A 23328-nucleotide genomic window follows, 5' to 3' on the forward strand; every position below is an offset into this window, starting at 1 on the left:
CCACTAGTACTGACAATAGATCACACACTTTTTGCTCTAATCCCACATGAAAATAATGACACAAGATTCAGGTGATAACCTGAGTATTTATTGTTGTTGTTGTTGTTTTTTTTTTTTGGCGGGTACCTGTGTTTTCTGAATGGATGCTGGAAAACCCATCCGTTGACTTTTGCATAGGTCTTGCCTGTCAGTGGATGACTGTCCACTTTGGGGATGGAAAAATCAGTACATCACAAAAACCATGCAGAAATAGTGAAAGGCACAATCACCATAGATATCAGATACACCAAATTTTATATGTCTATATATTTCATCTTTATGGGGGGAGGGGTGTACTTATTGAGATGTAACAAGGGCAAAACCCCAAGTGTTTTTAAGCTGCCATCATTTCAGGGCACAACATAAAACATATGAAACTCCCCAGACATTCAACGCCTTTCATTTAAAACATCCTATTGGTGAACAACTGTTCTAATACCTATATAGGGAAATACAAGCATATTCTATTGTATTTTTCTGATACATTTAATTTCATTTTTTAAATATATAAACTATTTGTCTCCTGCCTCATCCTTTCCCTGCCCACATCTCCCATTTTGTATAGGCTCCACACATTGGGTGACTGCTTCCTCTCCCCATTATTGGATGACTTCCATTCTAAAACCACACCTTTCAAAAATCACACAAAACATACTGAGAACACATTTCCTTTTTACATGACACTGGTGAGAAAAGGAAGAAATAGAAATTCAGGAAAACAGGACAGGTTTGCAGCGGCAGAGTTTTCTGTGGTGATCTTTACATTTGTACACACACATCCAACTGTGATCGCTCATTATTACTCTGTTTTCACTCTGTACGTACCTTTTCTTTTACAACAGGCAAGAAAAATTCAACCTCTGAGACACAATCAGAGCAGTAAACTCCTAGGGTATCGGAGAGATCCCTATGTGTGTGTATGTATGTGTGCATATTAGACTCATCACCTCAGATACATTCTCTCCACTGTTCAGAGGAATCAACAGGATACATAATAGTCATCTTTGAAAACAAAAAAAGGATAATATTCAAAATTATATTATAAATTAACAGATACATTTATAAGAATATAGGCAGAAATGAAAAAGTTGTGGTATGTGATTCAAGGGAAAATAATTAAATAAATCCTATTTATCTAGATGATCTAAATGAGAAAAGACATTTCCATTTCCCAAACAATCTGAATGAATCCCCAGGCTCTCAAATTGTCTTTTGAACACACCAGTACAGAATGTACTAACATCATGTCATTGTACTGTATCCTCACCAGCTTTCATACAGCAAATGCTGTGCTAAGTGGACCCTCTGGAGGGCAGTGTTTGCCTATGGCACATCAACTCTGAGTCTAGTGCTGCTTGTATGTTGCACCTCAACAAGATGAGACTGACGTTGGGGCAAAAACACCACTTTTGGCCACTGAGACGCCCTCTTGGTTTGTTAATGAGCACAGAGGTGAGGCAGAGAGAGGATTCTCATCAGTTCCATTGGACACAACATTGTGGACTCAAATCCTGAGAGGCTTTGACATCTAATGAAGCGTTAGAAATTGTTTTGTAATATTTACAAGAGCAATAAACGACCATTATCCATGTTTTTTTTTTTTTTTAGAGTTTCTAGCATTTAACGTGTCATGTCAGTACATCTTCTCACACACAGTTTGAATCAAAACAAAAAGAAAAAAAAATCACAAAAGAAAAACAAAAAGAAAACAAGCACACAGCACACCGCTAAAACTTTGACTCACAAAATGTATGACAGTGCAAACTTACATCCATGTCTCAAATAATTTACAAACATTAGTATACACTTCAGCACCATTTTTTTTTTTTACTATTGTTGTTGAACACATATCAGTAAGCTAGATCTTTAAGTGGACACTGTTAGAGCTGGATGTGCTAACAATAAAGTGACAGACAGTCATGGAGTAGGTGTTAGAAATAAATGTTTCGCACGTCCATAAGCAAGATGTAGGGGGAAGATGCTTGTTGTTGGGCTTAAAGAAGATGTTTACATCCCCCTTTTTTTTCCCCAAACAATTGCATCTTATGAAGTCAGTGACTTTTTTTTTCAATGAAAGGGACTGATGTGTAAATAGATTGTACGTTCTTTTCGGTGTTCACATGGAAAACATAAGATCGCAGCACACACTGTGGATGAAGGCGACTGATGTGTGCTGGGCACATGACTTAAGTTTACAGATCACACATTTAATGAACACCATGCTGTGTCTGATCCACGGGGAGTGATTTTGAATTTGTCAATTCTAAAAGCCAAATGCGCATTTTCTCTTTGTCTGACAGGAACAGGCTTTTCATTTCTTTGTCTGCTGGAAGCAAGCAGAGAGAGTGACTGTAAAATAATATTAAAATGTAAGACGAAATGAGAAGAAAACAGTGAAACAAAACAAAATAAAGAGTTACCATCAATACCGCTCTTTACTTACTATAACCTGCCATACCCTGTAACCCAAAGACAAGCCCTGCATCCTTTCATAATCCCTGCCATTAATGATTTAATGGCTGCCCATGACACCCTTTTTTCATCTGCACAAAAAGAGATTTCATTTAGAAGAGGACTCATCTTCTAAATTTGATTAAAAGAGTTTGATGTTGAATTTTAACTCATTCACAGGCTGTTCTGAGGGTTACATAAAACTTTCCAATGACCATTTCATATGAACCACATTAATTTTAATACTATTTCTTAATACTATTTCTAATTCATCATATCATTTCTTTTACTCTTTAGTCTGTTTTGCTCATACTCTCACCATCTTCTACTTGCTCTCAGCCACCACAACGGGAGAAGAGAGAAATCTCACATCTTGTTTCCAATGATGAAACAGGTTTCCCCATGTTCCCTTGCGTTTGTGCCTTTACTTTGCATGTTGGCAAACCAAACTGCAGAGGAAACAAACGTCAATGTGATCTTCCTCTCACTCTCGTCACACACGGTATATCCTTCCACCTTTTCTGAATAAACATAAAAATATATTATGATAGGATCCCCTTTAATTTAAAGCACTAAAGACATGATGAGTTGCTTTCGCTGAAAAGATGCAAAGACTTAACTTGTCTCTATCTTGCATTGCTTCCACCAGAAAAGTCTGTTCCTGCATCACAGAGTAAAGTACACTTGATTATTTCAATTATCTTCAAATTTAACTAATTTGGGAATGTAACGGTTGAATTAAAAAAGAAAACATACCTTGAGGAAAAGTGGAAGAAAGGAGAATATTTTACTAAGATAGGCAAGAAAATTAACAGAGCTAAATTTTTTGTTGTTTTTTTAAAGATATTATTATTACTAAGTATAACCTGTGTAAATATTTTGAAGACTTTTTTTTAGTTGTTTGGATACTGCAATGGACAATTAGTATAATAAAGATCTACACAGATCTGCTCAGAGGGCTTGGTTCATAACAGCAGAATGGGGCATAAAACTACCAGGTGGAATCAATTTGTGCATAAACCAAACAACAGAGCTACTGGTCTACTGGTATCTGAATTATTATAAGTGCAGAAACGAAAGCAAATATGCTGTGTGTGAATATATGTAATCACGTGTGTCTTGGGTGTGTGTCTAATGCCCTCAGAGTAAACAATGCCCCCTGGTTGCTTGGGAGTTTAGTGGCAGAAGTTACGCTTGCTGGGCTGGTGAAGGAAGGTGTTTCTGACGTGGGCTGCGTGGCGAGGGACCTGCTCCCTGGTGCGGTTTTGGCGCTGGATGCGGTTGCGGCCCAGATGGCGCCTCTCGATGCGGGCTTTGCCACGCTGGACCCTGGCTACTTGGGTGACCTTTGCCAGAGCTCCAGCCTGGGCGGCTGCTCCGCGGCTCACCCTGGTGGGCATAGTGCTGCGGGTGGCGGGGGCAGCAATTGGTTCAGCCACTCTGCTGCAGGGAGAGAGAGACAAGGTGTGATTGTTGTGACAGTCATGCTGTTGCAGATAAAAGAGGTGAAGGTGAAATGAAATTTGAATGAGAAGTTTTACTCCTCACCTCACGCTGCTTGCCCGGCTGACAATGCTTTCCTCTCCCACCAAAGACAGGTTGCTGTTGGAGACCATGGACAAGTTGTTCGGGGAGACGTACACGGACATGCTGGGGTGCTCGATGAGCAGGTCCTCCATCGGGCTGGCCTCTGCTGTGGCTCCTTCTGCAGTGAAACAGGGGGGAGGGGTGACAAACCAGCTCTCATCCATGCAGCCTCTCTCTGAGCCTGCCCTACTGTTACCCCCACTGCCCCCACACTCACTCCCAGAGCCAGGGGACATCGACGGGGTGGAGGAGGGCGTGGACAGTCTGGCCCGCCTTGGCAGGGTCACGGGTGTAGTGGCACCCAAGTCTGATGGGTTAATGCTGGGGCAAGACAAGGGGTCTGATGATGCTACTGCAACTCGTGCTTGACCTTTATGTGTCCTACGGCGCTTGTGAAGCGGGTGGGGAATGGGGGCCGGGCATTCAGTCCTTGTATGTGTGTCCTGATGATGTGATAAGTTACTGTCAGGGAATGACTGTGCAATCAGTGGGGCTGCCTTCTCATCCTCTGCCTGCATCAAGCCGTCAGACTCCTCTGAGCACATGGCAGCGATGAAGTCAGGGATGGGACGGCCAATAAAGACAGGTGGAAGGGGTGGGTGGGGGGGTTGCAAAAATGATGCAAATGTGGTAGATTTTCAAAAAAGCCATGCGGGTTGAGGGGGGCAATTTTAAAGGGATCACATACGCACGCGCACACATACCAGTGTGGAGAATGTAAGGGTGTTTAAAATAATTGGAGGGGAGGAAGAAGAGGGGGTAAGGAAACACAAAACATAAAAGAGTCACATCATTAGTTGTGTTGACCCTCTAAGGTTGTGATTATGTCAGCGACATAATGCTCGACTTGACTCTGCTGTGAGGCACTGTTATGTTGCTTTTTGTGTTTGGTTGGCTTCTGAACAGTCAAAGCAAATTTTCATACTCAGTAACTGCCTTTGTCATGATTGAGATCATAAACAAAGAGGAAGGAGGTGTATCTTCCCAGAGAATCATGTGTTTCCATCTTCTGGCGGACAACACCTTTTGTTATGGCAGCCACATGGGTGAGCACCGCTGTAGTTGCACCACCACGCCCTGACTGACTCTTCACCCCACCCCATCATTATTTCTACACTTTTAATGTTAGCCAGCATTATAGACATGCAAAAGAGAGCAAATGTATTTCCCAGCTACCTCATGCTTTGAACATAAAACATCATTTGACTATTTCACAGTTTGGTGTAGCCCACCAGCCCCTCCAATCCAACCCTGCGCTCCCTCTGTTGAGACTCACCAGGCAGATTGACGAGCATCCATCCCTCCTCGTCGGCCTCCGTCACGCAGGGTTTGGGTCCCTTCAGCTCGGCAGCCACCTCTTCTACCTCCCCAAACAACAGGTTGCTCAGGCGTTGAAACATGACTACTCTGCTTGTACTGTCAGGTGTTGATGACTTGGGTTCTGTTTGTTGTCCACAAAGAAAAAGCTGTAGCTGCCTTTTTGAATTTCTTATTTGTGTTTATGTATCGCTTGTTGCTGTTTTATATAATTCTTTGTCTGATCTTTTGTTTCTTTTTTTTTTTTTTTTTCCACTTGAAGCCCTTTGCTGGATCTCGGTTCAGGAGTGGACAGGCTTCTATAGTGCAAATGTAAGGTTTCACTTGGTTTGGAGCAAAGGCCTGGAGAGAGAGAGGGGGAGAGAGAGGGAGAGAGAGAGGGGAGAGGGTGGTTAGTGGTAATAAGAAGATAAGATGCATCACTGTCAACATGTTTTTCTTCATCTAAAAAAAAAAAGAAAAGACAGTTATTGGGTTAACTTCCTGGTGCTTAGTCAGAATACATTAGATAGGCAGCATGAGTGAGCAATGTGTGTGGTAAGAGCTTCCTCAAGTCGAGGTTATTTCAAGACAATTTACAAGTTGGAACTTTTTTTGGAAACAAGCCTTGAAGCCTCAAAGCATTTTTATGAGTTGAAATGACAGGTTGACACCAAGGATGTGTCATTGATAACAGAAGCTGTTTGTTTTTAGGTTTCCACACCAACATTGTTGGATAAAGTTTGCATATTGTATTAGCTGGATGAAGCAGCTTGGACGAAGAAACACATTTTCCAGTTTTATTCAAAATAATTTAACAGCTCTTTCCAATTTACATATTGTCACTACTAACCCTTTGTATCCCAAAATTAAAATCTTTGCAGAACAAATGGGAAACTGTATTTTTTAAAACCTGATTGGTTGATGTTTTGTTCACTTGAGGGCAGTGCAACAAGCGATAAAAACACAACACTGAAATATTATCACCTTATAAAGCTGATATAGCAAATGTGTTAGTACACTAATTTACACATCCAGCAGACAACATTATCATTCATTTGAAGTGATGTTTCTAGGCATCTGACGAATGCAAGTCCAGTACTCTCCTTTTAACTCTGTTTTGGTCTCCACCAACTCCTGAGGAAAATATTTGAATCCCTAGCTGCTCAATTCTTCAACTTGTTCACCAGCTAGTGGCTAACATTTTATGTCCACTGTCTGGTTCCATTATCCATGGGTTTGTCACAACTAGTGAGTCATTTGATCCTTTGTTAGAGAGAAATTGTTGATTCTAGCAGCTTTAAAGCTTGATTATACATTTTGGGTTTATTCAGTTGGCTTTTAATGGAACATGCACAACAGGCAAGATAGTTTTTCAACCCATAAAAGAGGATGCACTGATTCCTCAACTGAAAAGTAATGAAAATTCCTACAATTTGCATCTTGCGATTTCAACACGGCAGTGCCGATGTATAGTCAGTATATAAAATGACATCACCATTTAAAGTTCCGCCTGAAAGCAAATTACCTAAATTGTGAAATACATTGGCGGAGGAATGTGTTTAATGGAGAAAGAAATTTATCAGCAAGTAAGGAGCTGGTGGACAATGGGTGCACTCCCTTCCCCCATGAAATTTAGATAACCAATCAGCAAAGTCTCAGGACAGATGGACAGGCTGGAGAGGAAGAAGAGGAGGAGGTGGAAGGAGGTGAGACAAAGAGCCAGACTCTCACAAAGTCAAACGAATTGTGTGTGCACAGTGTTAAAATGCAAAGGAAAGACAGCAACATGGGGACAGAGGGAAAGGCACTGACAGAAATGACAAGTGCCTGACCTAAATGTGAATATGATGATGTAATGTTGAACAGATGTTTGAACAGTCATAGCTTACAAGACAAACCCCTACATGTTCAAAGGCTGAGTTTTATTTACTTAGACTGTGTGAGTGCAAAAGAAGGAATGACTGAAGAGATCACAGAGTGTAAACCTCTGCCAATAACTGCTGACACACTTGAAGATATCTCTTGAATATAAGGTTAAATTTGTTCATATATGTTTTATTTATATATTAGTTTACTTGTAGGCTGTAGTAGTTTCAATGTTGTGGAGGTTTACGCTCCAGATCACAACCTATTTCATTCCATGATCTGTTTTGACCCTGCAGCCTGATCTGTCCCCAAAAAATACAAATAAATTTCAATTATTTCGCCAGCTATGAGCTATATAAAAGGTGAAACAAAGTGTGTGTCTGACAGAGATTTATACATGGAACAAAGAGTCATGGAAGGAGACATGCATGGATGCTTGTTGGGAAGCTGACACTTTCTGTCCTTATTTGGAGAATCATCATGACAACCAGGAACATAAAGGGAAGAGACAACCTAATTGCAACCATAAAGTACATGCCCCTGAGATTTCTTGTGTCAGATGGAATAACAGTCATTTTAACAAATATTGTCACTGCGAGAGAGTCTGTTTGCATGGGCGTATGCTCGAAATAACCAGAGAAATTGAGAGACAAATACCCTGAGTTGTATAAGTCTGTTTTGACTTCATTTTCAGATCATGTTTTCAAAATGACACCCAGTCGGTTAAATAAAAAGGCCCATGGTTGTTATATTTTTGGAATTTTACATAGAAAATCTAAGAAGATACTATGAACTGAGGTGCCGCAGCCAATCCTCAACACTGAAACTGTTTTTAATGCATTCCCGAACTAACAGAAACTTAAGTCATGAGACCATGACAAATAAGTCCAGATAAACAAAAAATTTTGTGAGAATCCTGAGGGCTATTTTGCATAAGGTGCAGCAGACATAGAAAAAACACACAAACTCAACATGGATTACATGCAACACTTTTTCAGAGAGCTTCTTTTTCTATCAGTTTGGTGGCTGTACAAGCTAAATCTGGGCTATCTGACCGGTGTAAATATAGCCACTGATAGTGCCAACAGAGTACAAATAACATCCACTGATATGCCTTATATCCTGGAGAAGAAGGTTCATGAATATATGGCACAGGTTGTGTAGAAGCATTATCTAACAACTACCACACATTAACACTGATAAGTTCCCTCTGAAGTAAAACCTATTAATTGGCAGAAAGCAGAGGGATAAATGTGGAGCATTCAATTGCAAAGTCAAGACAATGTCAGTGTGATAATATCAGGAAGTCTGGTTGTCTTGTCTTGTCTTTCTGTTGTTCTTTCCTTGTAGACCTATGTTTTGTCCCTCATTTGTCCTTATTTATGTTTATTGTGTTAATTATTGATTTGTGAGTCTGGAACTACAGTATCTTGTGCATATTTTTCATATTCATTTACATTCTTATGATGCTTTTTAACATCTCGCCCGAATGACAGATGACAGGTGCAAATTAGCCCTCTAGGCTAACTCTGGTTCATTTTTCCCATTGAGCAGTGAGCACAGGATTACCCCAAGTCCCTGAAAGAGGGAGAGAGCGAGAGAGAGAGAGATTGCCCTGTTGGCCTACTTATGTGTGCATATGCTTATTTCTTTCATTTATTTATTCATTTTCAATGTTTTCATCCACTCTTTAAACTAGATTCTACAGGCATGAATGCACATCCTGATACCGTTATAGAAAGGATCTATGACATATGAGTATGTATTTTGACATTGGTCCTTTTAAAAAAAGGTGGGAGGAGCGGAGCGGAGTGGGCGGGGTCTCGCGAAATAAAAACAAGACGCATGAGGCGTCACGCTTACGTCACTGACGCTGAAAGAGAGGCTCCAGTTTATTTGGCGACCGGAGAAAAAAAAGTCCGACTAGCAAACATAGCGAAAATATAAGATCTTATGACAATGTTTATGCAACATTTGTGAGTTGTTGTGTCTAATTTGCATTTTGCAACACGAAGCAGAAAACAATCGAGATGTGAATGGTTGCTAATGTCGACGGTCTGGGATTGAATCCTGACATTATCAAAAAAAAAAGGCTGCTCACAGCGACAATGTTTACATTTCCAATATACAGAGATACCCTGGATTTATGTAGCAAAATAATACATCGACCTCGACCTCACACTGTCGACAGCCGAGAGATGACAAGACTTTCTGTGTAGGGTATCCAGGTTAAACATGAATTATCCGTGTAAGCTCTCCAGCTGAAGGGTCAAAGCAATGACAGTTGTGGCTCAGCGACTCTGCACGAAAAGACATCGACTGGAGAGGCTCACGACAATACAATGAAACTGTAATTTTACTGAAAAACATAAGTGACTATATAGCTTATGTATGTGTCCGCCTCCCAGAAAAAAACATCAACATCCGCCATCGACCTGACTCCACATCAGCATTTGGTGCAATTTACAAAACAAGGGCTGCTGGCGTCCTGTAGGATATACACGTATGCAGGCTGGTGTCATTTTTTCGAAATATAGGACGTCGAATCGACCTAATTAAACCGTTTGTTTTCAAATCTATTCACGACCTAATAATAGGTCATCTCCAATTCAACCCATGTAATGAGTCAGTGACAGACAAAGCGATGCAATTCCGTCTTAATATATGTTCTATGGTTTCATGATGGCTGATATCTGATGGATATTTTCTGTAGATAAGCTTGTGAGGAATGCAGCAGCTTCACAGGCAAAGACATGTAGTTTGATACCTCTATGAGCACACAGTTTGACACAAAATACAGTAATTATTCAAATGTAAAGCAAAAAAAGAGAATATCTTACCTGCCTTTGCAATATTATTCAAGTTGTAAACGAGATCTCACACACAGTAGAAACGACAACAATTCTTAAAGCATAGCTTTAGATAGCCTTTAAGTGAGGTAGTTAAAACACCATTATACAAAAATAAAAGGCTTTCTTCTTAGAAGAAGGGCTTCATGTAAAACTTTTACACTGAAGTTTTTAGATCATAACATCTGCAGCTTTTTTCAACTCCTCTTCTCCTCTATTTTTTTCCGCTGCAGATTTTGCTTCTGTTTATTGCTGCCTCCAGCTGATCCTCGGATCAGAATGTAGAACGTACAAAACAGCTGATTGTGAGATCACAATACTCCCGGCCCTGCCCCCTGTCCTGCCCACACCAAACAAACCGGCCAATCAGAATTTTACACAAGCCACAAGCTGGGCTTCTAGGTAACAGGGTGGGGGCAGGGCGAGAGGCGCTGTCAACCTGCACCCAGATGGAAATTGTGACTTGAGACTGATCCGTGATCAGCTTCGACTCTCACCATCCCTGCTATGTAAAGTCAGAGCTGGGGGATGGTAAACTGATCCCAGGTCTGTGCTCACATAGCTCCAAATACAGGCCTTCTACAGCAAGAAAAGATGAAGATCTGTTGACAACAAAATTATTAAATTGTCAACTTCGTGCTAAGTGAAATAAATTCCGATACAGACAGAAGAGCACAGAGATGAAACTTTTGCAACTGACCTGTTACATCACCTACTGACAGACTTTGGACCACAGACAGAGCATGTTTATGTTTCCGTTGTATAAATGTTTCTCTGTGGATTTTTATTTGAAAAGCTAAAACTGCATAATTTTTATTTTATTTTTTATTTTCATTTATTTTTTATCTGTTTATATTTTCAAACCGGTGCTGAATATTGCCAAACATGTCAGAGACAACCTAACATCTTTTGCATATTCTCCTCTGGTGATAAGGTCATAAAATGTATAATTTACTGGAACAACTACTGATGCCGACCTTAAATATTCAAATGTTTAAATAGTATCAGTTCACAAAGTAGAAGAGGTTTCCTTGTTCAGTGATGCTGGAGATGTTACTTTAAATTTCATTTGTAAATAGACCTCTTTACCCTCCCCCTCAACATCCCTCTTTTCACTCCACAGTGCCACTCAAACTGTACAAGCCAATCAGATTGGCTTTCTCTGAATGCAGCATTTGAGTAACCAATGAGCTGTGGAGAGTTTTAAAAAAAAAACCCTGCTGGTCACTTTTGCACTGTGCAGTCAATAGAGCTTTAAGAATACCCACTGCCTTTTATTATTGCAGATTGTGCTTTGAGTGTGTGTGTGTTTCTCTAGGTGAAAGATCATCCTGTGTTGTGTTTCTCTGAAGTCTACAGAATATTACACATAATCCTCAAGAGTGGTGTAGCCTATTCTCACAGCCTGCTTGTGTTTATCTTATCTTATTTGCAACTTATAATACAGCAACATAAAACTGAAAAGCAGAATAAAACAGATATGACAGGATAGATCAAGACACATGCTCATAACTTCCCACAAACAAACAAACAAACAAACAAACAAACAAAAATCCATTTAACAGAATACAAAGAAGGCAAATAACAATCACAAATAGATAGGAAGATCAGAAGAGTTTACAAATGATTGGAAAAAATAAAATGTCCACACATGCATATGTGTATGTACCCACGTGCCAACATTCCTTTTTGTAGAACAGAGAATTCCTTTAGTAAAGAAGGAACATACTGCACTATTAATAGTCTAATTATCATCAAAAATCTGGCTAGACTGACTGGTTTTCAAGATCATTGATCTGCACCAGTCTGCAAAAAAGTGGACAGATCACCCAGACAGTCCGTGCACATGACCCTGTGGGTTTAGGATTCCTACAGTATGTCCTCCCTGTCAATTGAAACTCAGCCATCATGATGATATCACTCATATTTATTTTTTACAACCGTTATCCTGTAGTTTAGCCTATTAAATGAAAGAAATCTGTATGTGTGTTTGTTTATAATTGTTACAGGAAAAATGCTTTCAATAAAGCTTACATTATTTAACATGTGATGGTAGTCACACCAGGTTTGAGATCATAATGCATCTCCTAAATAAGAACTAAATTCAATCTTCAAAAACTTGATTATATATTTACCTCGTCATATAAGATATTTTCTACGTTTTTTTCTGACATGCTCTTTGTACCTTCTGACAGAAGGAACAATTTATTTGTAGATTTTATTTATAGCGATAACAGAGTGTCTACAGTAAGGTCTAATGTCTGCTTTTTACTACCTGGAACTTTCATTAAAGTACAGTTCCTCATTGGGATTAACAGAGACTCTTTGTGTGCAGCATACTGAGGCATTTGACTGTGAACCTGAAATGTTTTGTTCATCGCAATCAGTTTATGTCATCATATGTTTTATAACACGTGAATGTGCAAGTGAGTAACCAGGCCCTGCTGTGGGTCTGGATGTCTTGGCATGTCAGACGAAAACAAATGAACCACTCCTAACAGGGTTGTGTCTCATACACATTTCTTTTTAATCTACTCTTTCCTGCTAGACTTTGTCCTGTTATTACCACACTGACGAGAGACGAGACGACAGCAAGAGTCCAGCACAGTATGAGCTTTCTAAAGGCAGGATGATAAGGTTTCGGCCTATACAGTTACCAGGTGCTAGGGACTAGCTCGACCGCAGACACAACAACGACGAGCACACACACACACAACACAAATCAGCGCGTGTGACACACACAGTCGAAACAACACGCACACAGCACACACACGCAACTGACACAGACGCGACGGCACCACACAAGCACACACACGAGCGAACACACAACACACACAGCACGACACACCAGCACGACCATAGCAGACAGGACACACATAAGCACACACATTCACCCTGCAGTGATGATGATATCCAAACCCTGGTAACATGGTGAACACAAACATTTAGCAAGAACAGTTTGTGCATCTGCGCTTGTGTTAATGTTTGTGCTCTGAAACTAATCAGAAGAAGTCACAGGCCTGACAGAACTTGTTAGATCGTGTCTTTGTAGCATGTATTTCCATGTCAGCAACCAATCATGTACAATAAATACAAGTCAAGACATCTTTTAATGGATGTGATCCCGACCACATCATTCACAAATAATTGGGGCTTGAATGCCACTGCTCAAGGACTAGAAAGAAGTTATAGTTTTTCCATTGTCTGCTTCTTCATTTTCTTCTTACCATGCCAGATCTTTCACTGAAGTTGCCTGGCTTCACAGGATTCCTGTAGTTTCCAAAGCCGGTTGGAGAAATAGGTGAGAGGTCACAGCAGTTTCTCCCTCTCCCTCTCCCTGTGTGTGTCCACGTTCATGAATGTGACATGAAGCTCTTGTTTAACAGCATGCCTGTCCTTGCCCCGGCTGACACTGCTAACTCCGGCATGTGCGTAAAATGCAGAGGGCTTTCAACCAATCAAGCCTTGCGTTGTGAACACTGCTATTTTGTTTGTTTGTTTGTTGTGGTTAAAAGACCAAGGTGTGGCGATGGCCAGGTTGACTCAGAAGTCCAGCATGTTGTGGTGTGTGTTGACGCCTGTTCGTGAGAGGCCATTTGAGAGCTCAGCCCGTCCTTGAGGGGAGACAAAACAGGTCCTGATGGGACATGGTGTGTGTAGGCGACAACATTAATACTCATTGTTTACTTGAGTTTCTGTATTTCATCATCAGACAAGAAGAACTGCATCTAGAGAAAAACTGAAAACACGGAAAGGAAAAACATAGTAAAGGTATGTCAACTCATCTCCCTCCTTTGGGATTCATGTCATGTCAGCCAACTAGCATAATTTAGTTGATGAAATACAACAAATCACATTTAAAGCCCATGAACTTCAAAACAGTGTCAAATGTGCGTCACTTATTTTTTTTATTGATTTTGAACCAAAAGACCATCTTTTTTTGGGTCGTTTGACTCCACCTTCCTATGTAGCTTTCACTTTTGGTGCCTCTCTCCTCTCAGGCCTCTCTGCCACTGCACGGCTGGCTGCTGGCAGATGATAAGGCGGCAGCCCCAGAAGATACTGGGCCAGACTTTGCTCCCTGTGTTACCACTACAGTGCTGCCAGCAGCAGTGTAAATGACCTGCATACGACACAGTGGGACTGTCCAAGTTGCAGATCTCTGCACATCAGGAGAAGTAGGATAATCATTTAAAGGAATAATTTTATATTTTGGGAAATACACTTACTTGCTTTTTTGCAAAGCCAGTTGAGAATAATGATATCAGTCTCAAATCTGTGCATAAACTATGAAAATAAGAAAAGGAAGTGGCCCATGTAACCTTTATTCATTATGATTTGATTATTATTACTCATGCATTAATGTGTAAGCAGAATTTACTGAAAATAGTGAGTATTTTCATTATATATTAATCTCCTGACTATTTTGTTGATAAATCAGTTGCTTATTTGGTTTGTAAAAACTCAGAGAATAGTGAGAAAAGCCATCACAATTACCCAGAGCTCAAAGTGAAACCTCCACAGGGCTTGTTTTGTCCAACCAGTAGTCTAAACTTCAAGATTAATGTAATTATTTAAAGGAAAAGCAGCAAGTTACCACATCAAGACACTGAAATGAAAAATTTGGCATTTTTGTAACATAAAAAAATAACTTAAAAGATTATTTCCCAAAATGTCAAATTATTCCATTTAAACAGGTTAAGGGATCTCTATCTGCATCTACATCAAAATCTACAAAATTCACACTTTGATATCTTATGTAAAAGACAGTGGCAATGGAGAACATGCAAAATATCAAGATTTATGTAAATCTCTCACAGGGGAATACGGAAAAACATCTGTAGAAAGTTCAATAGTTGATTCCAGCTGGTGTTGCCAAATATGATCCTTTAATGCTCCAACCCTTTGATATTTGGTCCAAATGTGTTTATATGCAGTGTGTGTGTGTGTGTGTGTGTGTGTGTGTGTGTGTGTGTGTGTGTGTGTGTGTGAGAGAGAGAGAGAGACAGTGGTGGAAAGTGACAAATTACAATTACTCATTACGATGTACTATTTGTACTTTGCTTGAGTATCTCTTTGATGTTATATTTCCACAACATTTAAAGGGAAAATATTTGACTTTTCTTACTTCAGTTAGTTACTAATTACATTAGAAATTTTACATACAAAACATACAAGTTCATAAATAGCGCCGAAACAAGTAGTCAATCAATCAATTACTCAAACAAGAGCAAATTAATCTCCCATCAAAACAATTTTTCTGCCTACGTACTGATAATATTTCTGGTCTTTAACATAAATATTTTTTTGAATGAAATTCTTTTAATCTGAAATTGAGTATGAATATTGTGGTATTAGTAATTTTACTTGAGTAAAGGGTCTGAATACTTTTTCAACTACTGGTGAGAGACATCTGTGTGCACTGTATTTATACCACAGGAGCAAAAAAAGCAAAAAAAGTCCAAACCTAGGTTTAATATGAAACAAGGATTCACGTAAAGTTCATAAAAAGTGCCATTTTCTTTAATTTGTTAACTTATTTCTCCCATTGCCAGTCCCTTTTGGTACTGTCCACTGTAATGTCCGGAGGTCTAAGGCCTTGGATAAAGAATTTCTTTTTGCATCTCATATTGCATACAGTTGGTCTGGTCTGTACATGCTGCCCTCCACAGCACTCTACAGTCCTCAGATAACCTACCACACATGCAACACTTGTCTACTATTCCTTACTCAGCACAGACTCAACATGGTGGCTCCCTGTCACCAGTCCAAATTCACACAGTAAAAACAGCACTGATATCAACTGGTGTCCCTCCCTCCTCCTGAGGGACACCTCTGCAGGCCCGTGCATTTGATGCAGCAGGGGAGGAGAGGATGGGGAGGTGTTGTATAGTCTCTCAACCTTTCTCCCCTTTCCTTCTTTCCTTCCTTCTCTCCTCTACAGCTCTCCTGAAGCCCTCATGCCATGCGTGCATCCCATGGGTCTGTCCCTACAAGGCTAAAGCAAACAGGGTCTGGAAGTGGTGTCCTTGGCAAGCATGTGCTGATAAACACAGCATGAGTGAGGACAGGCTGTGCTCTCCAGAGGGGGGGTGGGGTGGGGGGCGACAGCCCCTCATTCACGCTCCCCTGGAGGATATTATGAAACTTAACGAGGGAGCTATTTTAAATTCCCCAAAGGATTAGGGTACCTCTGATGATAAGAAAGCACTGGATTTCAGCCACTTGTGTCTGACTGAGTTTGTCTCAGAAACACTGTGTAACAGGTGTTTGTTTAGATGAAATTTCTCTTCTTCCCCATCACATGTAATTTCTTTACAGTTAGCGTGGGAAGAGAGCCCTTTGCTCAGATGTATTCCCTTATTAAAACCAAAACATGACCTGCAGTCTAAAAATAGCACAGGACAAGGATTCAATTAAAGAAAACGGTGCAACACTTTTTTTTCCATTCATCCATCCTGACGTCAATACAGATCCTCTGTTTACAAACAAGCACTAAAAACAGCTCAGAGTCTCTGGAGCTTCAGCACTTTGGGACTTTTTTAACCCATTCAAAAAAGGTCACTCCTTCACTCACATACACACACTGAAAAAAGATGTGGTACACGGAGCAGGGTCAAGGGTTGAAACCAGGCAGAAGCTGTGACCCGAAGTTATATAACTTGACCCCAGTCAGAACATAAATATCCCGCTCAACAGTCGTCTCCCCCTACAGGAAAGAAATCCCATGACACTACCGTGCGTAGTCACGTTCATATAAACTGCAGAGATCCAACACACCACAAGGGGATGTAGCTCAGTGGTAGAGCGCATGCTTTGCATGTATGAGGCCCCGGGTTCAATCCCCGGCATCTCCACACTTTTTGTGCGGCTTTTCTTTTTTCTTTTATCATTTGGCGACTGGTGGTGCGTCAAAAAAGAGAGTTACTCTGGACGTAAATCATAAAAAAATACCTGTGCTACATGCTAATTTTCTAGACCTAATGATCTTCAGCTATGTTTGTTTTTACTTAGTTTATTAGAAAATTACCAAATCAAATTAGCTTTGTTGGATGTGGCCTTTTAGTTTATTTATTTATTTGTTTATTTATTCAATGCGCAATTATGAAAAACGCTATAAAAAATTATGTCAAAGGAATATCATGAAAGGCCTAGTGTAAAAAACAACAACAAAAAAACCCCAACCAACCAATCTACCAACAAACAAACAAATACCCTAACAAACAAACAAAATCTAAAACTCAGAATAAATTACTCTGCCCCTAACCTTATTTGATCAACATCAGTCATTAGAAAATGTTATTCACAATATATTCTCTATATTAGCTTTTTATATATATATATATTATATATTATTCATATATATATATATATACACGACACACACACACACACACACACACACACACACACACACACACACACACAGACAGACCTTAACCTGGAAAAAAATGAGGCTGACATATATTAATGTCATCTACTTTTAGCAGGTTAGTCCAGGCCCGGTTGTCCAGCAGGACACACTATCTGCCGTGAAACAAGACCACTCTTAGGGTCAGACCTTCATGTGTACTTACTATTCAGGTGCCCGTAACTGCTTAACCCACATTCTATATGTCTGCACATTATGACCTAAAAGAGCTACCTTTACATAAATGACACATATCCATTCCCCTGATGTCAAGCTAACATTCCTGACGGTGGAAAAGGAGGAGAAGCTTCACTCAGTGCTATCTGAAGCCCCAATAGCCTACTGTACTTTAGCTGCAGGTCACGATGCAGAATGCATGCAATATATAGCTGTGCAAAAGTGTTCCCCACTTTTCTTTAAAAGGAACATAAAATTCAGCAGTTTTTTAAACAAAAGGGAGTCATGAAACAAGCATATTCAGAAAGTCACATTCATGCCTCCAGATGTCAGAAGTGAAAGGTCCCAAAGTTTAAATATCAGAAGTAAATGCTGTTCTATACATATTAAAGCTGCTAAATTTCAAATAAAGAGATAACAGGTCTCACTTGACCTGTTGTTGTGGCAGTTAAGATTATTCACTATCCACGTTACTGTAACTGTGAACACACTGTACTGTCCAACCTGAAGGTTTTGATGCTGAGTCATCAGACACAACAGAGCCATATGCACCCGTCACCTCGTGCTGGATGACAACAAACATTGTTGACCTTTTCCAGCTTCAGGGCTGGGCACGCACGCACACACACAAGCATACAAGACTGTCTATAATTTTGCTCATGATGTCTCTGTATGTGAACACCTGTTTGTGTTGTATTACACAACAGAGTTGAGGGTTGATACGACTCAGTTACATATTTCATTGTTATTTGTGACAACTGTGTAGGTGCAGAGACACTTACATCCTCTAAATGAATGTGATTGTTGCACCTGAACCAACATGCTGTGCGTTTGTGGAATCAAGACAATAATGTATCTGACCTCTGATTAAACCGCTGACCGGTACAGTTGGTATTATTGGTCTTTGATCGCCTCCTTGTGGTTCATTTGAGAGTAGTCGTTCAGTGGATCAGTTCACCATGTGAACAGTGGATGGCGCCACTTCACAGTATGTTCTTTTCTTGACCCAGAATGATCCTGATGACAGAGGAGTGAGAATAACAAATTAATCAGGAATCCTGAAGTTACAGATTGACGACTGTTTTAGACGTGATTCAAGAAAATGCTGTTTGATTTAACAAAATTAAGATTCTTCTCCGGCTAGCTTGAAAAGATACAGAATTTAAAAGACAAACCCAACTTAACCCGAACCCCAATTTAAGGTTGTTTACCCAAAAATGCACGGTTTACTCCTGTTTGAGTAAAATTTGTCAGAAACCACAGTGCCCAGCTGCTTTAGGAAATTTCTGAGCCTTTTTTAACTCTACTTACTGAGCACTTCATTGGGAACATCATACCAATACTAACATCCCTTACTTAATTTTTCATAGCTGCTCCAAATAAAAGATGGTGGTTATAAATAACAGCTATCAGTATTACTTCCTTGACATATAACTTTACACACAACAAAATGTTTAACAGCACACACAGAGGAAAAAAGACTAAAGACAAAACATGATAGAGGAAAAAGAACAGAGGAAATAAAATAAAATAAAAAATACCAAATAAAGTCATAAATACAACAAGGCAATTCAAAGTTCTTTACAGAGAAATGTAACATAAACACATAAATAAGATAAAAAATATGTTAAATGAAATACATTATGAAAATTGTGACATTCTGAAATATATCAAGGTTCTAAAAGCAACTCATTACAACCTTTTCTTTTTGTAAGGTCAGCAATGATTTTGTTAAAGTGTGGGAAGTTTCTGACTTTTCTCTTCCTCCAAGAACATTAATTTTCCACAGAAAGTAAACAACTGACAGTCAGATGACATTTATGGTACCACATACTACATCAAAGGGTGCCTGTGGTTTGACTGCTGTGTCTGTCTGTTGTCCAGATAAGGTTAGAGCAGAGACACACAAACACACACATCTGGTTAAATTCCATCTATACAAGGTTGAGTGTGGTTGGGAGTTAAGGATGATACAGAGGTACTCTATAATCGTTTCTTCTGCAAAACAGAAACACACTGTATCTGAAATTTCTACACTGTATGTGACCTGAAAATCATCTTACACCCACACCTCAATCAAAAATAGGAAATGATTCCATTTTAGAGATATATAATTAGATAGGATAAATTAAGGGAAGCTGCTTCATTGTAAAAGCAAGCTTTAATTTTCATGGTTGCATGATTAAAACAAGACCACACTGATAGTGCACCAATCTTTCTCAGTGTCAGCAGGAAGCCTATAGAAAATCTGTGTATGGTCAACACAGTGTGCCTTGAATCTTTCTTTGGTTTTCACCCCCTCCCTTGTTAAGATTATTGACTGGGTCTATGCTTCTGTTGGATCCAGATGCAGAAGTGACACAGAGTAAACTCCACAGTGTTCTCCACCAACACAGCAGTTATGGACTTACTGGGATAGATATCAGTATAGTGAGAGCTTTGACAGCTCAGCAGCTTCTGTGCAGAGGTGGTACACAGCAGAGAAAGTCAAGAGGTTTATTTTTTTCTTATTTTTTTCCAGAATGATTGAGCAATATCGCACGAGAGGGAGTGATGTACTGAATATCAGCAGGGCTGTGATTCGCTCATAGTTACGAGGCCGCAGGCTGAGTACTGACGACCGCCATATTACTTAAATAAACAATAACAGATTATGATTTGTTTGTTTATTTTATCATTTGTTTTTACAACGCCAATACAAATAGTGAAAAACTGGACTATTACTGTAGTGTTGCTAAGCAACACGTTAACATTTTCCTCACCTGCACAGTGCACACTAGCTTGCTACTTTGTCTGAACGTTACCTCAGGAGTGTGCTGAAGTATCAAGGGTTCTTCCCGGCATCCTCTTCTGACGACCATACATAGTTTAATTCAAATTTTATTTCTGGAAATATATTCATCTTTGCAAAGTTTGTAACAATCTAAGATTGATACCGACCGTTAATGTAACACTGATTAATGGTTAATCGAACACCTGTGAGGCGGAGTGATACATGTAGTTAAAAGTCCCAGTTTTGTTATTCTCTATAGCAGCGCTCATGGAATACCTCTCGTCCAATCAAATTACTTGGTCGGGAACTAACTGTTGTATAATAACCAGTAATCCTGGAGTGCTTTAAAATGTAAGCTAACTCTTCAATTTTATAACCAGACCATCAGAGGTTGAGAGACACAAACATGGTCGAAATTTAAATTAGTATTTTTTATGCCTTACCTATTTTTTTATGCCTAAAAAACTGAATATAAAGCCAGCAGTTGTGTCTCTGGTGTGGAAAACACTTTGGAACCATAGCCACAAGTATGAACCAATAGGTGTGTATGTATATGTACCAATACACACCAAAAGTAGTGCTACCAAGGCCAAAGCATCTCACAGGTGGGACAACGCTCCCTTCTACAACTAATTTCACCAGTCGAAATGATATGTAAACAGTTTACAGTTTAAATGTACATATACTATACATATATTAATTTATATACTCATTAGGACCAATATGGCAGTTTTGGGTCAGATTTTGCTCTCATTACTCTGCAAACACTGTTGTGTAATACATTGGGCTGGATATTAACATTGCAAAAAATATCTAATCTAGTGTTGGAGCCAAACAGGGAGACCATCTTTCAGTCTGCAGGACATGCTGGTTGCTTCTCTCCATGTCAAAGTGTCCTTGATTGATCTTCCCTAAAACATGTGAGTGCTGGTGTCTGATGGAGAGACTTGGCCACAGAGTGTGTACAGACTACACAGCATGTGTGTGGGAGTGTGTGTATCCATACTCTGCATTCCTCTGGGATAATCTTATCTTCCTCCTGCTGAGCTTATGGACCTCTGAACCATAGGGCAACACTCTCACACACACACACACACACACACACACACACACACACACACACACACACACACACACACACACACATACACTCCCTCTTGTCTACATACAAATAAACAAACAAACAAATAAACAAACAAACATGCAGTGAATTTGTATGAAGCAGTTTATGCACATTAGACGAGTTCATATCTTTCCAAGCTTCTTTTGCGGGTGAGTTGAAGATAAAAACATGAGGATCACGACAGGTAACAAGTAATAGATAGTCCAATGGGACAATCTATAACTTGATGAATAATGTACACACTAAGAGTCTACAGACCAAAGTAGACATTTTTGAGACCCTCCCCAAATGCAAGTGAATGGTAAACTGGCTTTACTTGAAGAAACAACAGAGAAAAAAAAGGCCTTTATAGTAGCTGCTAATCACGGACTCGTCAATTTTCTTTCAGATTCAACGAGAAGCATCTTGGGAGATCTGCTGTATCCTTTGAATCATCACATGCACAAAGAAAACTTGACCTGTTGATTTATCTGTGCTGTTGTTGTTGGTCAGTCAGTCTGGAAAACAAGCTGCATAAAGGTCAGATGTAAATGTGCTGGAGTAGCCGTTACCTGTTGTTTGAATGGACTGAATGGAAACAATGCACTTGATCGTTCAAAGGCTATCAGCAACGGGTCTTTAAAATGTGAAAGGGTGAAATAAAGCTGCACTTCTGTACTTGTCACTTGAACAAAAAGATTTGTACAATAACAATAGGTGTTAGCTAGGGAGTTGGCTTCTTTTCAAACACATGAAAGGACACTAGAGGTACAATATGACCACCATCCATCAGCTCAGACATAATCTATCTATTTAAATATGATCAGGTAATGAAATATACATCAGCAAATAATAAAAAACCTTCTCCTATTGAAGTTTCTCCGATAATTAATGTCAACTTAATTGTCAATTCCATTAAAACTGAAGTAGTTTACATTTATGTAATGACTTTATGCATCCTGGTTACATCAGCTTACAGTGTTTCTTATTATATCCATGTGTTGCACCAAAATCCTGCTGATGGAGAAATGAAAACAGTAAATTAGTTTTATAGGAAATTATTTGTTCAGCAGATGAATGATGATAGATTCCTGTGAGGCTTGTCAGCTGGAAGAACGTGACGGGGGAAATATAATAGCAGAAATTAGTCATAAATAGATAGAAAAAACGGGATTTAAATCTTTGAAACTATTTTTTTAGACTGCTAAGTAATTCTGTTTGCTCGAAGTTTTCTTTGGATTGTGACATTTTTTTATTTTTTTTAACAATTTTATCATTCTATCACTTTGGATTTCATTGTAATTTACTTCTTATCTTATTTTACAGTGTTCCCCTGGTTGAAAATAATATCCTATACATGTGCACATAAAATACATGCCCATTCAATTTTTGTCATAATAAAGAAACACATAGAAACACTATATTTTGAAAACTTATTACAAGCCTATTTTTTCTTCCTCTTAACTGTTTTGTTTTAATCGTTGAGCGCAGAAAATAAGACTGTAACTTATTTGACCACAGTCCCTTTGGCAGGGAATTTTGCAACTAACTTCCACCTTGGTTGCAACACTTTTTTTTGGCATTAGAAAGTAAAACCTTCATTAATTTTAGTCTGATGAGGTTTCAGCAGATAGTGTGAGCCTCTGTGGGAACACCCACAGGTTCATCCCCGAGGCCAGAGAGGAAAAAAACATGTTCAACATCTGTTCTGAGCAGAAAACGTTTCAAGTCTTCATTCATGTTCTCCGTGTGTCATGAGGTCACTCTAACCCTG

General features: G+C 39.4%; 1 protein-coding gene, 1 long non-coding RNA gene and 1 other non-coding gene across 4 annotated transcripts; 2 read left to right on the forward strand and 1 right to left on the reverse strand.

Moving 5' to 3' along the window:
- Nucleotides 1-691: 691 nt before the first annotated feature.
- tp53inp2 (tumor protein p53 inducible nuclear protein 2) lies at nt 692-10358 on the reverse strand. Of its 2 annotated transcripts, XM_022741947.1 has the most exons (5): nt 10083-10358; nt 5354-5736; nt 4295-4612; nt 4039-4195; nt 692-3933 (listed from the first exon to the last, which is right to left on the reverse strand). In XM_022741947.1, exons 2-5 carry the CDS (start codon nt 5475-5477, stop codon nt 3666-3668), a joined length of 867 nt encoding a protein of 288 aa, XP_022597668.1. In that variant the 5' UTR covers nt 5478-5736; nt 10083-10358; the 3' UTR covers nt 692-3665. The 2 variants fall into 2 exon arrangements, with proteins under 2 accessions (XP_022597668.1, XP_022597669.1); XM_022741948.1 differs by lacking the exon at nt 4295-4612.
- Nucleotides 10359-13141: 2783 nt separating this feature from the next.
- On the forward strand, nt 13142-16293 carry LOC111219321. The gene is made up of 3 exons (XR_002665014.1): nt 13142-13862; nt 14093-14269; nt 16036-16293. It is a non-coding gene; the product is annotated as an uncharacterized LOC111219321 (long non-coding RNA).
- A 583-nt stretch (nt 16294-16876) lies between these two features.
- Nucleotides 16877-16948, forward strand: trnaa-ugc. The gene has a single exon. It is a non-coding gene; the product is annotated as a tRNA-Ala (tRNA).
- Nucleotides 16949-23328: the final 6380 nt, after the last annotated feature.

This window comes from Seriola dumerili, unplaced genomic scaffold, assembly GCF_002260705.1.
Source record: "Seriola dumerili isolate Sdu_G_001 unplaced genomic scaffold, Sdu_1.0 BDQW01000057.1, whole genome shotgun sequence".
Classification (NCBI taxonomy): domain Eukaryota; kingdom Metazoa; phylum Chordata; class Actinopteri; order Carangiformes; family Carangidae; genus Seriola; species Seriola dumerili.

Excerpts from the sequence above, each read along its gene's own strand:
- tp53inp2 (XM_022741947.1), bottom strand. The coding sequence starts at position 5,477 with ATGTTTCAACGCCTGAGCAACCTGTTGTTTGGGGAGGTAGAAGAGGTG. Across the intron at positions 4,613-5,353 it reads GATGCTCGTCAATCTGCCTG|AGGAGTCTGACGGCTTGATG; the intron begins GTGAGTCTCAAC and ends CCATGTGCTCAG. Across the intron at positions 3,934-4,038 it reads AGCCGGGCAAGCAGCGTGAG|CAGAGTGGCTGAACCAATTG; the intron begins GTGAGGAGTAAA and ends CTCTCCCTGCAG.